A 15,909-nucleotide genomic window follows, 5' to 3' on the forward strand; every position below is an offset into this window, starting at 1 on the left:
CACTACAGGCAATTTAGCATGGTCAATCCACCTAACCCGCACATCTTTGGACTGTGGAAGGAAACTGGAGCATGTGGGCAAAATCCACACAGACAGGGAAAGAACGTGGAAACTCCACACAGATAGCCACCTGAAGGTGGAACTGAACCCAGGTCCCTGGTGCTGAGACAGTGCTAACCACCAAGACACTGTGCTGCCCAGTCACTGTCGTATTTCAGTCATTTTGGAGGCAGCTGTTAATTTACTCTGAAACCAGATGGTGAAGCCAATCTTTTACTTAATAGAGAAGCTATTTACAAAATACCAAGGTACGCCTTTTCCATAACAAACTCTAAGTGCCTCAGAAATCTCTATATACAGAAATAAGCTCAAGATACTTAAACATCCATATCCTCCAAGGTAAAACGTTCGTCACCACATTCCCATCAGACCACACAACTGTTCTCCCATTACAGAAAGACGGCTGGTGATGGGTTCAAACAAGAGTTACCACACCTCAGGCAAGGGAAGTGACTGAGAAAGCAAGTCCTTAATGATGCGGGAATTAAACCCAGGCTATTAGCATTATTCTGTATCACAAACCAGCCATCCAATCAACTGAGTTAACCAACCTCCAAGCGTATATCCTTAATAACACAAGCAACATTCAACTAATAGATTATCTTTGCTTTAAAAGAAGTTTTATTACTAACAATATTTCAAAAGCAATTTAAGAAAAATGAAATAATCATATGGCACATCGTAAGTGTAAGCAAACCATTTTGCAAAGTAGTCCAAAATTCTTCACTTCCACTGACCTATATTATCTTGGGATTTATTTTCTAAGATCTCTTTTACAACAGCAAGTTTAATTATGAAAATCTTTTCAATCCCACTTTTCACTAATTTTCAATATTTCTTGACAATTACCTTTATATTTAATGGGTAAACTATTCTCAGAAAGCCCCTTACGCAAAAATTTATGGAAAATAATTGGTAATTAAAACTCCATATCAATTGCTTCTGCAAAAGCCAGCATTTCTGCAGCAAAAGTACTTTTGATTACATTTTATTTCTTGAGCTTCTTGTCAAGGGACCTTATTTACCATTTTCCTCCACTGGGAATATTAGAAAGCCTTGTACTCCAGTTCTGAAAACTGGCATGAGAAACATCACTAAAAATCACCAACTTCAGAACATCACTCACAGCCAGAAACTACAGTATCCATTTCGCCATATTTAGCTTTTAAATGGTTTATTTGCCTTTAAAACATGTTTAATTTCATCATTATAACAAACAAATTAACAAAATTAGCATATAAATCTTCTAATCTATTCAATTTCTGAGAGAAACCTAACCAGGTGGATACCTCTGCATTGATCTCGGCACCAGAAACAATAATGACAAAGCCAACCTTGTCAACCCTGCAAATCATCTTTACAAACATCTAGGGGCTTGTGCCAGAGCTGTCCCATAGGCTAATCAAGAAACAGTCTGACAGCATCATTCACATGGAGTCATATCTGACAGACATGGTTCCAGACACTATCATCGACATCCCTTGGTATACCTTGACAGGTCACAGCACAGCGGGGTACAATCAGGCAGACGTTGCTCTAAGGGTCTTCAGCATTGAATAGAGACCCCATGAAGTTGTACATGGGCAAGGAAAGCTCCTCCTGATTACTACCAATACCATTAACACTTTAACAATCTGAAACTTTCCCTCATCGGATTAATCAGTACTTCTGCATTTTGATCACCAATTGGAAGATGCACTGATATTAGCAAATGCAAATGACTTATAGGTGCGGGTGGCTTCAATATCCATCACCAAGAATATCTTGACCGAACCATCACTGACCATGTTAGATGAATCCTAAGGGCCATTGCTGCGAGAATGAAACTATGGCAGGAGATGAGAGTACCTAGAAAAGGGGGAAAATAATTTTACAACATTTGGAGGGGGGGAGGGGGTGGCAAGGGGTATCTGGAACTCAGGGGTTTGGTTTCATACTTAGCTAGGAGTTATGGCTGGTTTTAATGCTCCAACCATTTCTGACCTGGATCTTCAAGTCATTTGACTCTGCTTCTGAAAAATGAATTTTTTTTTGAAAAATTCAAGATGGGTAATTGCTCCAAAGAAGTTTCAACTTCTTGAGTAATTCCTGGAGTGTTAACTGCTTTTAGACTTCATTGCAGCATAGATTATAGTTGGATGCTGGGACCAATGTCAACTCTCTCACTTTCAGGAAATCTGGGCAAATTTCATCACCAAGCCTTATATTCTCATCATATTCCATTACCCACATATTTTAGTCTAATTTGTATTCTAAGAGAAAAGAGTGAGCAAATTGTCTGCACAATTTGAAGACAATTTGATCTTTCTGTCTGATTCTATCATCTCATACCTTTAACACATGAAAGATTGGATTTAAAATGTCAGACTTGTGAAGGGTTGCAACAAGCCCTGATTGGGTAAAACACAGATTAAATTTGGTGGTGGGGAAGAACACAGCATAAAAGCTCTTCTGGATGTTAAAAAAAAACAAAGTGCAGATTCAATTAGTGTCTGGATGAGCACTTGAAATAGGCATAGCACAAGTAACAGGAATAGCGTAGTTTGGTGTTTGTTGGACAGGAACAATGCCGGAGTCCTCACTCCTTCCATTGGTAACTCAGCCGTTATACTAACCCTACAATCCATATCTAAGCGATCTTGAAAAGCTACATTGAGACTCTGCCCCCAACCTCTGTAATAGTGTCAAAGGTCCAATTTGCGCTAACAAAGATGCTGGAAATGATTGTTGCCCCAGGGACTTTAAAACAGCATTTGGAATCGTAGAATTTTATAGTACAGAAGGACGCCATTCAACCCTATGTGTCTGTACCAACTTGTCCAATTCTCCAGTCATATCTCGACAGTCCTCTAAATTAATCACTTTCAAAAACATGTCCAGCTTTGATTTGAAACGTCTTATGGAATTCATTTCCACCACTGGCTCAGGCAGTACATACCAAATCCGAACAACGCTAAGTAAATAAGTTTCCCATCTCACTCCAGGGTCTCATGCTGAGAATCTTGAAATCGCAACCCATAGTTACTGATATTTTACCTAGTAGAAACAGAATATCATTTTTTACCCTGTCAAAAAAATCATTCTGAATTTTGAAAGCTACAGTAAGATTACTTCTTATTCCTTCTGCTCCAATCAGCTCTCTCTAATCTTTCGTTGTATCTAAAATCCCTCATTCCTGGTATCACTGTAGCACACCTCTTTCGCACTCTCTCCAGGCCTTTCACATAAATAAGGTGCCCTGAGGTGAATACAATTCTCCAAATATGGTCTTCAAGTCATTGGTCAGAAGTGTCACGTCACTTCCTTGTTTTTATACTCTCCCCCTATTTATAAACCCAAGGATCCTAAAAGCCTTCTTAACAATGGTTTCAACTTGCCTCAGTCACCTCCAGAGAACTGTGCATTTGAACTCAGAGATCCCTTTGCTCCTGCACCGCCTTTGAAATTGTACCATATATTTGATCTAAAGAGCTTTTCTGAGTACGTCAGTTAAGACAAAGTTTATCCACATGCAACGCCTCACCGCAATCCAGTAACTTTCATGAAAAAAACTGAATGAAGAATTTCCCAGTTGAATTTCTGCAATCCTCCACACAGACTGTTAAAGTCCATGATATATTCATCTATGAAATGACTGTCCATCTTTCAAAATCTATCCAAGTTTCATAAGAAACATGATTCATTAGTTGCTTATCAATTTTATCTCCTAAGATTAACTAAAGATCCACGTTTCATTTGGCGTTATATTGCTTCTGATTTCGCTTTCATTAGAAACAGGTAGTGTTTTCTCTTCAAAAAGACAACTTGCATCCATATATTCAGTTCATTTTCCCAAAGGTAGTAAAGTTTGGATTCAGAGAATATTGATGGATAACCGTGCCCTGACAATCTACCCTTGGTGTCTGCCATTCTTCACAAAACTCAAGATTATTCTGTTTACAATCTTGTAGCTGCAAATATTCTTGGCTTTCAATTTTTAACCATTAGGTATCCATCCTCCACTATCACATTCATTTATTCTGAAGCCAGGTGATTTGTACTAGGACACCAGAGGCCAACCTTTCTCTTAATGTCAGAGTTGATTACAAAGGCCTGCCTCCTTCTGAAGCAACGCTTTGCCCCATAAGTCTCTTTTCATGTACTTAATCAAGGCCCTCTACCTATATATTTTTTAAGCTCAGTATTACAATTATGTAAATAATTATTTAACAGAAGATCAAGGTCATTCTTCCAGTCTCTACCCACAATTTAACAATGAACAATATTAAAACAGATTAATTAGTATTTTGTCTTAATATTGGGGGGAATCTTACTGTGAACAAATTGGCTATGTTTTGCTTATGCAAACATTAATAAATAGTAATTGGTCCTGAGAGAACATAAGGTATTTCAAAATGCAGAATGAATGTTATATTTACTGCATAAACCATCTTGGTGAATGAAATAATGCAAACATTAAACAGAATTTTGTTTAAAAATGTAATAACCACGCCTTGGTCATTAGTCATACCAAAGAGAGCACAAATGGAGAAACAGATCCTTAATAGATATTACTGTCATCAAGTTTAAACATAAGAAGGAAAGTAAGTAGTCAGGATGACAGTCTCGAGAGGGATATAGGCAGGTTAAGTGATTGGGCAAAAAACTTTGGCAGATGGAATATAATGAAGAAAATTGTAAGATTATGCACTTTGACCGGAAGAATAGAAGAGTTGAATATCATTGGAATAGCATGACTGTAGAAAGCTGCCATACAGCGGGATCTGAGGTTTCATGTGCATGACCCATAAAAAGCTAGTCTCCAAGTTTAACGGGTAATGCGGGAAGTGAAATGGAATGTTGGCCTTTGTCAAAGGGAATGGAATATAAAAGCGGACAGAGGACAACTCAAAATATTAGTGATAACAAGGTGTACAGCTGGATGAACACAGCAAGCCAAGCAGCAGAGAAGCAGGAAAGCTGACATCTCATTTTCTGAAGGAGGGTCCAGGCCCAGCTTTCCTGCTCCTCGGATAAAGCTTAGCCTGCTGTGTTCATCCAGCAGCACACCTTGTTACCTCAGATTCTCAAGTATCGGCAGCTCCCACTACCTCTGAATCAAAATATTAATGCTCTGTCTCCCTCACAGATGCTCCCAGACCTGCTGAGTCTCTCCAGCATTTTGCATGTTTGTTGTAAAATGAGGATGGTCTTGCTAAAACAAATGCACTGATCAGACCACATCCGGAATACTGACAGCAGTTTTGGATCCCTTATTCAAAGAAAGGGATACAGTCAGTTCTGCTGTAAAACATATTCCAGCAACATAAACTGGCTATAACGCGCCTGACAAATGGGGGGGAGAATGCTATTTCTAAAACTTGACCTTGTGTTAGCTACAGATTCCATTGGTGCAGAGAGGAATAAGTGTCGACATCACATAATCATTTTGCAGACCTTGTCGTAAGTGTTTTCTGAGAGAGGTACAGTAGTGATTTTCTGGGGTTTTTTTGCAAATTCTGTGTTACGCACAAAAATGCAAAGACAAAGTGAAAACAACATTAATAAAAAGTGTCCTCATGATAAAATTGGATAGTGACTGCAAAAGAAAGGCTATAACACTGGAAGAGAAGCTCTGTGTAATAAAGGCTTTTTCAGTGTAATGAGAGAACATGTGATATAGATCACATCACAATTAAAGGAGTCTAGCCTATGCACCATTACAGACAATTCGGAAAAGATTAAAACAAGTCGTTTTGCTGAAACAAGTCTGAGTGCCAGCAAATCTGACGGGTCACAGACAAAAGAACTTGGAGCAATTAAGTGGCTAAGTGTGTGGAGAGAAGATCAAATGAAAGAGTGATCTGGGACCACACTTCTCACCGTAAAAGCGAAAGCCATATCAATTTATGAAGATTTAACAAAAAAAACTGAAAATCCTACAGATGTGCCTGCCTTTAATGCTAGGATAGCTGGTTTTAAGAACAGTACTACTTTACATAATGTAAAGTTATGTGAAGCTGCCAATGCTGACAAGGAGCTCGCAATAGCACTTCCTCCTGTAATAAAAAAAATTGACAAAGGCGGCTACAACTTAGATCAAATTTCCAATTTGGATGAGACAGGTTTATACTGGAAGCAGATATCATCAAGAACCTACATTTTTATGAATGAAGCACATGCTCTAGGCTTTAAGGTGGCAGAGGATCATATGACCGTGCTGCTGGGTGCCAATGCCAGTGGATACTTAAAGCTTAAGCCTGTGGTACTGTATCACTGCCAACCCATGAGCCTTGAAAGGTTGCTTTGAGTCTCCTCTCGGCATCTACTTTAGGTCAAGCAAAAGAGAGGCTGGATTTCGGAGCAAATTTTTTCTGACCTTATTATGTTTCGCAAAATATTTTGGAACCTGTTTTTACAAAGTATTGCTGGAAAATAAATTGGATTTCAAGGTTTTCCTCGTCCAGGATAATGTGCCAAGCCATCCTCCCACCATTGGTGAGCTTTCTGAAAACATCAAAATGTCCTTTCTACTCCCAAACACAACCTCTGTCCTTCAACCTGTGGATCAGGGTGCAATAGCAGATTTTAAAGCTTATTATTTAAGATGGTCATTTAAGAGGTTGATTGCAGCCCCAGGGGATAAGAACAGAGCTCTTCAATTTTGGAAGCGCTTTAACATCAAGAATGCAATTGGCATTACGGAGGAGGCGTTGCGTGATGTCAGTAGGGCTGCTTGCATGCAGTTTGGCAGAAGCTACTCCCTGATTTTTTTTTCCCCCAAGATTTTAAAACTTTTGATCCGTCAGAAGAGCTCCCAAGAATCAAAGAACATTGTGTTGATCTTGCAAAACAAGTTGGGTTTGAAGAAGTGGAGAGTGAGGATGTTGAAGAGCTGCTTGAGTCCCACTGTGAAGACCTCTCTACAACTGATCTATAACAATTTGTTGCCAACGGGGAAGCGGAAGCTGGAGGTGACAAAGATGAATCCAGGATGCAGCACCACAAGAGCTTTCCACTTCCGTTTTGTCTTCTATCTCGAGGGAAATTGAGAAGCAGTTGCAGCTCTTAGATGCCAACGATTGCACAACGCGGAACACAACAGGGTAGCAGTTTGTGAAATAAAATCTTATTTGGCACTTTTCATGAAAGAAAAAAGGACAGAACAGCAAAAACTGGATGTCTTTAAGCCTTCATCCAAGAAACCTAGGGGCATGGTTCTCCAACCACACTTCAAACCTATCGAATTGGGCCCCATATACAAACTCATACAGATCATAGCTGGAAATGACAGTACTCACCATAACAGACCGGTCAGTATAAATTCCGAGCGGAGTAGAATAACAATACTTCATCGAAGGTTCCACTGATGATGCCACCTAGCACGGTGACAAGATGTCTGAACAAAAATAAGCCAGCTCGGCGAGCAAGTTAACAACCTCACCCAAAGAAACCAGAAGATGAACCACAGCCATTCACTTCTGGACCAATTACTTTGCTCCCTAACCCTGCAACCACAACGGACAACAATATCGACCCTCAGCGCCTGCATTACTAACACAGAAATCGCAAACCTTCTCCCCCATCAAGTCATCTTGACATTTTTTTCCAAGATCAGGTGTTAAATTTACTTTTATTTCATTTTTAGATATGAATTGAACTTTTATTCAAACTGTGCTATCCTGTGTGTTAGGCTTTTGAGAGAGTGATTTTTTTTGGTGGTCTGCCCCTAACACCACTTTTCCCATAGGCCCAGTTATTTAGGTAGCACAATTTTCATGAACAGTTTTATGCAGGAACGCAACGAGTGCATTACAGCAGAGCCAACTGTGCTGACATGGGAGGCAGCCAGGACAGGTTGGTTCAGGGTATACAGGGATTCTCTTCTGATGACAGGTTGATTAGGTTAGGTGTGTATTCAGTGGAGTTAAAAATGGGGTGACTTTATTGAAACATTATATTCTTAACGGGGCCTGATATGCTCAATATAGAGTGTCTAGGAGCCGAGGACATCATCTCGGAATACAGGGTTGCACATTTAAAGTGAAGTAGAGATAAGGAGGAAACTTTTCTGGGGGCAGTGAATCCATGCAATTCTAATGGACATATTTTTAAATAGTAAGGCAATCAAAGGTTATGGGGATAAAACAGGAAAGTGGGGGGGGGAGCAGAGTGGACAGGCCAAATAGCCTACTTCTGCTCTCATGTCTTATGGTTTTAGGTAGAACATGGCTTCCTAAATTAGCAGGGAGGCGATGGCCTAGTGGAATTATAATGAGTGTATTAATCCCAAAACTCAGCTCACATTTTGGGAACTGGCTTTGAGGGAGTGCAACAAAGGTTTTACCGCACTGATTTCTGAGATAACAATATTGACCACTGAAGAGAAACTGGATCGGTTAGGAATATATCCACTGGAGTCTAGAAGAATGAGGGGGTACCTCACAGAAGCCTACAAAATTCCAATGGGGCTAGACAGGGTAAATCTGATTTTAAAATAATCTGGCGTTAAGAATCTAAAGATGACCATGAACCCATTGTTCTTAGTGGCAAAAACTTCTGGTTCACTCATGCTCCCTAGGGAAGGAAGGTGCCATCCTTACCTGGTCTGGCCTACACGTGATTCCAGCCCCACAGCAATGTGGCTAACTCTGAACTACCTTCTAAGCAATGAGGGACAGACAATAATTGATAGCCTGGCCAGTGACGCCCTCATCTCATGAATGAACACAAAGAAAAAGTGCAGAAGAACACTCCCAAATATGAAGGAATCCAGAGCCAGAGGGTGCAGTCTCGAGACACAGAGTAAGCCATTTAGGACGGAGATGAAATATTTCTTCACTCGGAGTCGTGTTCCTGTGGCAACTTCTGCTACCAGCTGAAGCCAAAATACTAAATGTTTTGAAGGAGTTAGATCTAGTTCCTCAGGGAAACAGGGTCAAAGGATACTAGCAGGAAATGGGAACAAGGGATTGAGTTGAATGATTTAACCATGACTATACTGAATGGCAGAGCACGCTCAGGCCAAATAACCTTCAACTGCTCCTACCTTCTTTGACTACAAAATATGAAGCAAAAGGTCAGGATGGTAGTCAATAAAAGCAAAACTAAAAAAAACTATGATCATTCATTGTAATATTACAGCAAGAAAAACAGCACTAAAATGTTTGCATTGAATGCAATGCTTGCTTTCAAAATTAACATTTCAAAACAGGTAAATATCTTCATACTGGGTACAAATCAAGTGGAGCTCGGAGGTATTTTCACCTTTGTGACAGAGGCAAAATTCAAAAGTTACAGTTTTAAAACATCTGTTTAATGGTTAGAAAAGGTTCCCGCCATCTCAGGTAATCAGCAGTCAAACCACAACCAATCTAATATCTGAACACATTCAAAGAACAGACAAAGCTGACTTCTCTCAAGCAGGTTTACTGCCTTCTAACATACACTCAGCAGGATGTCTGAATGGTGGAGCACAGCTTTCCAATTTCTTACCTTATGACAAACTTCAGTCTTTATCTCTTTCATAGCACGCTCCGAAAAGACACAGCCACAGTCACGGAGGTAACAAAATCTGTAAGAATATCAAATGAGGTCAGTAACAACAGTGAATACCTTCTCAAACTTCTTATTTAAACTTACTCTATGTTTATGATCTAGGTCAAGAGACTTGGCCTGTGGTTGGGGATGGAGATGGCAAATGGCATGCAAGGAGACAAAGTTGCATTCTAGGGGGAGGGAGTAAACAGCACAGGCGAGGCGGGGGTCGGGGGGGTGGGGAGAGAAGAGAAGAGGAATGTCACGGGAGACAGTAGATAGATAATATGGAAGGGGAAGAAAAAAAGTGTATTGCTAATATCGATCATGTTCAACTGCCTCAGTGCCAGGGACCTGGGTTCAATTTCAGCCTCTGGTGATTGTATGGGGTTTGCACATTCTCCTTGTGTCTGCATGGGTTTCCTCCAAGTGGTCCGATTTCCCCTCAACTCCAAAGACGTGCAAGGTAGGTGGACAGATCATGCTAAATTGCCCAAAGTGTCTAAGGTAGGGGATGGGTCTGGGTGGGATGTTGTTAGAGGGTCAATACGGACTTGGTGGGCCAAATGATCTGCTTCCACCCTGTAGGGATTCTATGGGTACAGCCTGTTATTTAAAGATCATAAGATATAGGAGCAAAGGTAGGCCATTTTTTCCATCAAGTCTGCTCCACCGTTCCATAAGACCATGGCTGATTCGATAGTCCCAAATCCACGCTCCTGCCTTATCCTCATAACCCTCAATTCCCTTACTGATTAAAAATCTGTCTATCACAGCCTTGAATATACTACTTAACCTAGCCTCAACTGCTCTCTGCAGAGAAGAATTCCACAGATTGACTACTCTCAGCAAAATCTCATCTGTCTTAAATGAGCAACCCTAATTCTAAAATGATGCCCTCAGCTCTGTACTTTGCCACATGGGGAAAACAACCCCTTCCCATGTTTCGGTAAGGTGAACCTTCTTATTCTTCTGAACTCCAAGCACAGGCCCACCAACTTACCTCTCTCCTCACAAGTAAATCCCTCCATACTTTGAATCAACCTGGGAAACTCTTCCTGGACTGTAAAAATTCTCCTGTTGGTTTTTTGGCTGAGGAACACAGACAAGTCGTCTAGATAACTCTTATCAGAGGGTGTGGATTGCTGCTGACTTGCTGTTAACCAGCTGATAAGTGGAAGAGCACTCTAAATGGTTGCAGCCACCATTTAAATTTTCCTCTTCCAATCTAATGAACAGATGAGTACCACCCTTTCTGATTAACAAGATAAATTAAAGATTCAGATGGCAGCAGTAACAAGAAAAATTCATGTTCTTGATAAATACCAACACTGAGACCTTAGATCCTTTTTGGTTACAGTGGTAAACAACTATTGTTGCTTCCACCAAAATAACAGTTAGATTGTAAAGTAGCAGAGAAGTTGCATACCTGCTTTAATGGTCAGTTAATAGGGTCTCTTGTGGTGCAGTGGTAATGCCCAAACCTCTAAGCCAGAAGGCCTAGGATCAAAACCCACCTGCCCTAGAGGTGTGTAACAACATCTGAATACAAAATATCAGAATGGCCACCAAGTGGTGCCCTGGCAAATCTAAAACTTCAGACATTTCCCAAACATTTACATCGTTTAACTGCTCATCTGTTAACTAGCTGTGTATGTAATTCTCATGAGTCACACTGTGCTAATGTGAAGGAAATATAAAATTCAAAAACTCACTTCTGTCGACCATTCATTTCCAAACCAACTACAGGACAGATGAAAGCAGCACCTTGTAAGTCTTCATACTTGTCACCTTTTGCGTTTGCCTTGTCACCTCTCCAGGCTGGATTGTCTGTCAGATTTAGCTCCTTCACATCCTGAGGACCAAAACAGCACAGTGCAAACATGTCATAATGTCTTGGTCCAGTAGACTTTGAGGAAGGCGATGGTGCTTATTATTTTATTTTGATGGATGGTTCGAGTACTGAACTCAAGAAGGAACATATTTTAAAATCCAAATCTTTCTCAGTGCAATTTCGCTTAAGTTTATGAGGTTTATCTCATTGGCTTATTGATGTCCTAAGTAGTTGATTTTTCCTTAACCATCAGGGGAAGAAATGCACTTGCCTTACATTTCCCCTGTAATGCAAAGCTAAAATGGGAATCAAGAAAGAAAAAACATTTAATCAGATAAAACACAATCAACCACCATAAAAAGCTGGAAAGATCCCTTGACAGCTTTGTATGCAAGCTAGGTCAATTGCCCAAACCCAAGGAGAAAACACACAGAAAGGAAGATGTAACTACCACAGGATATAATGCCCAAAGAGGGCACCATTCAAGTGCAAAGAAGCCACCAAATACTAAATGCAGAATGCATTCACAGGATGTCTGACTTGCAAGACTTCACTGTAACTACTACATAAAGAAACTGGAACCACAGGTAGAAAAGGTTCACTGTTAAGATGATAGAGACTGGACATACAGATTGCAGGCCCTTTGGAGTGCAAATCTGGGCTACACGAGTACAAAAGGTGTCTGTTTCTTTCTCTTTGGCACCTGCACAGATTTTATGTAACAACTTTGTATGATCTGAATCCAAGTTTAAGTGGGTATGGACTCATCAAGGATGAGCTGTTTCAGTATTAAATTAGTAACTTAATTCTGATAAGTTGCGTGGTTACCTTGTGGCTACAGTGAAGCCATATTTGTAAAGCAGAGCAGTTTTTTAAAAACATCTTTTTGTTGTGTCACTCATGTTAGTAGCCATTAGCAATGAAAATGTTGATCACAAAATACAACATAAACAATGACTCACTTCAAGTCACGATTGCATTTTCTTTTCAATCATATAGGCCTTTATTTCTTCAAGAGTCTTCAATCATAAAATAACGTTCCCTAAAACTTCCAAGTACTATCTTTCATCACTGCCAAATCACATCCAAATGGTGGGTATGCTGCTGAGGCTTGCAAGCATGGACTGATTGAGCATGAGCAGCAGGCTGTGAAGGCTCAATGGAATGCATTGTTTCAAACACTCAAAACGTTGCTGAGTTATATGGAAGACATGCCAGACATCACATCGGCATAAACTAATATTACAATCATTTAGGAAGTAAACAAAATGTCACTTTGGCTTGAAAACAGCAAAGTCCACAAATATGTCCATCATAAGACGTGATTAATTAATGATTTCAGTAACACAATGAATTTGGAATTACAGGGGAAACCAAATCTAAAATCATCACTGCAATACATTTGTGCAAGCTAGAAACTACATAGCTAAATGCACAGGACCCTGTTATATGATCACTGAAGGAATTTGCCCATTTATTGCATCTTTTTCATGGAAGAAAAGGGTTTAATGGAAACTGCCAATCTCTATGTATCCATGGCACACAATTTGTCATCTACCTGACCTGTTAAAGAACCAAGATTGCCATGATGCTCTTACCATTCCACACCTGTTCCTCATGTCATATAAATCAACATACCTTTCTCCAAGCATTTCTTACACCCTCGTCCTGATGAGTGCAGATGAAAAGCTTTGACAACTGGTTTTCTTTTAGTGATGCTTAAGTTCTGTCCTATGAAACAATTGACCAAATACCTACATAAAATCCATAAAAATATTTGTCTTTTTTCCCCCCTGCCGAATTTAACAGGTTTACCCGATTCAGCACAATTTGTTTTTAGTACATCCATGGTTATTTGAAGTCATCTCGCCTTCTACTGGCCTTGCAACCTGTACAGCAACATCACAAAACAGATAAGCAAGCACTAGAAGTCTACTTCTGTCTTAAATACACTCAATGACTTGGTCTCCACAGCCTTCTGAGGCAATGAACTCCACAGATTTACCAGCTTTGGTTGAAGAAATTCTTGCTCATCTCAGTCTCTTCACTCAGAGACAGTGCCCTCAAATCCAAATAGTAGAAATATCAACTCCACATCCACTATCTAGGCCTCCCAGTATTTTGCAAGTTTCAAAAAGATTCCGCCACCATCTTACTAAACTCCATTGAGTACAGATGCCGACTCCTCAACCAGTTCTCATACAACATATCCTTTATTCTTAGAATCATTCTTGTGATCTTTTTCTGGAATCTTTCTAACACCAACACATCCATCCTTACATAAAGGGGCCCAAAACTGCTCACCATATTCCAGATCGTTACATTGCTATAGCAACACGTTCTTAGTCTTATCTATCCTTCTCAAAATGAGAGAATCCTAATCTAGGATGAAGCTCCTTTTGTGCTTCAGATTTCTGAAGCCTTTCCCCATTTAGAAGATATTTTACGCCTTTATTTTTTCCTATCAAATAATATAATCCCACACGCTCCCACACCGTATTCCACCTGCCGCTTTTGTTCGCTTTCCTTCACTGTTCAAATCCTTCTGCAGCCTCTCACTTCCTCAACACAACCTGTCCCTCCACCTATCTTAATATAATCTGCAAATGCAACAACAGTCCTTCGTCCAGATTGTTAATGTGTGACATCAATATTTGTAGTCCCAATACTGATCGCTGTAGAATTCCACTAGCCACCATCTCAACAAACCCCCTTCTTGGCCGGTCAGGCAGCCAAACTTCTATGACATCAGTACCTTGTCCCTAAAACTGTGGGCTCATCTTACTTAGCAGCCCTCTGGAAATCAAAAAAGATCACATCCACTCACTAGGTCTTTGTCGAATTTGCTCATTACCTCAAAAGAGGTCTAATAGATTTGTCAGGTATAACCTCCCCTTGACAAAGCCAAGCTGATTTAGCCCTACTTTACAATGCATTTCCAAGTACACCATATCTTATCCTTAATAATGGGCTGTAAAATCTTACCAATCACCAAGGTCAGGCTAAGCAGTCTACAATTTCCCATTCTCTACCTCCTTTTTAATAAGGGTGTTACATCAGCCATTTTTCAGTCCCCTCCCTCCCTGACTCCAGTGATTCCTGAAAGACCACCATCTATGCCTTTACAACCTCCTCAGCTATCTTCTTCTGAACTAAAGCATAATTCATCTAGTCTGGGTGATTTATCTGCCTTTAGATCTTTCAGCTTCTCCAGCACTTGCTCCTTAATGATAGCCACTGCCCTGCCTCCAATTCTCCGCAAGTTTGGTATACTACTGGCTACTTACAGTGTTGATTGACAAAAAGCACCTATTCAATTCCTCTGCCACTTCTTTGCTCTGCATTACTGCTTCTCTAGCCTCATTTTCCTGTGGTCCAATGTCCATTCTTGCCAGTCTCATCTTTTATGTATATAAAAATACTCCTGCAATCTTCTTTAATATTACTAGGTAGTTCACCCTCCTATTTCATCTTCTCCCCACTTATTGCTTTGTTAGTTATCCTCTGCTGGTTTTTCAAAGGCTTCTCGTTAATCTTCACTGTATTGTATGGTTTTCTTTTGCTTTCATGTTTTGCCTGACTTTCCTTGCAAGTGATTCATTGATTCCTTGTTAAGTGAACCGAAATACAGTGAAAAGCTTTGTTTACGAGTGGTACAGGTAAAGCACAGCTAGCAAAGCATGCACAGACCAAAACAAAGTAGCGGCATCCAGGATACATTCCACAGTCTAATAACACCTGGAAGGACGGTGTGTGTGTGCGCGCGTGTTTCTGCACCTTCTCCCTGATGAAGAGGCTGTAGGAGGTCATTACCATGGTGTGATGGGTCTTTGACGATGTTGGCCACATTTCTGTGGCATCGATCTATATAGAGAGGGTCCATGGGCAGAAGGTTGCCTTTAGATCTCTAGTTTTTTAGATCCCTGGGCAGAGCAGTTGCCGTACCAGGCCATTCTCTAACACTGACTGGTAATGGCAGAACTTTCAGGACATCAGCGGCTCCATTCAGAAGCTGGGAAGCTTTGGGCAACCCCACCTCAGCCTTTTCAGGAAGTCCCTCCTAACCATCGAGCAACTAATGAACTCTAGAAACAGGAGCTGTAATGGTAAAGTTCTTTTTACATGATTGCTTTTGGAATTTTTTTTCTGTAATGTTTCTTCTGGATTTTTTTAAGTAAATGAATTAACGATTTTATCAAGAGATAGGAACATACACTCCCTCCATCAAAGCTCAATTGCTGAAATGTATACCATCTCCGAGATGCATGATAGGAATTCACCATAGGTCCTTTGACAGCGCTTTCCAATTCTATGACTATTACCATTTAGAAGGACAAAAGCAGCAGATACATGGGAACAACACAACCTGCATGTTCCACCCCAAGCCAGGACATTAAGTGTCTTCAAGGCAGAGATTGATAAATTATTGATCGCACAAGGAATCAAGGGCTACAGGGAGAGGGCAAGAAAGTGGAGTTGAAATGCCCATCAGCCATGAT

The 15,909-nt window shown here is 40.3% G+C and overlaps 1 protein-coding gene across 2 annotated transcripts in view; it reads right to left on the reverse strand.

Annotated features, from left to right (window-relative positions):
* rtf2 (replication termination factor 2) overlaps positions 1–15,909 on the reverse strand; it is a 110,428-nt gene that overhangs the window by 55,702 nt on the left and 38,817 nt on the right. For both annotated transcript variants that reach the window (XM_048550042.2, XM_048550041.2), the window contains 2 exons: positions 11,292–11,431; positions 9,535–9,613 (listed from right to left, as the gene is read on the reverse strand). In XM_048550042.2, coding sequence (XP_048405999.1) covers positions 9,535–9,613; positions 11,292–11,431 — 219 coding nt within the window. The remainder of the gene's footprint in view (positions 1–9,534; positions 9,614–11,291; positions 11,432–15,909) is intronic.

Source organism: Stegostoma tigrinum, chromosome 19 (genome assembly GCF_030684315.1).
Source record: "Stegostoma tigrinum isolate sSteTig4 chromosome 19, sSteTig4.hap1, whole genome shotgun sequence".
Classification (NCBI taxonomy): domain Eukaryota; kingdom Metazoa; phylum Chordata; class Chondrichthyes; order Orectolobiformes; family Stegostomatidae; genus Stegostoma; species Stegostoma tigrinum.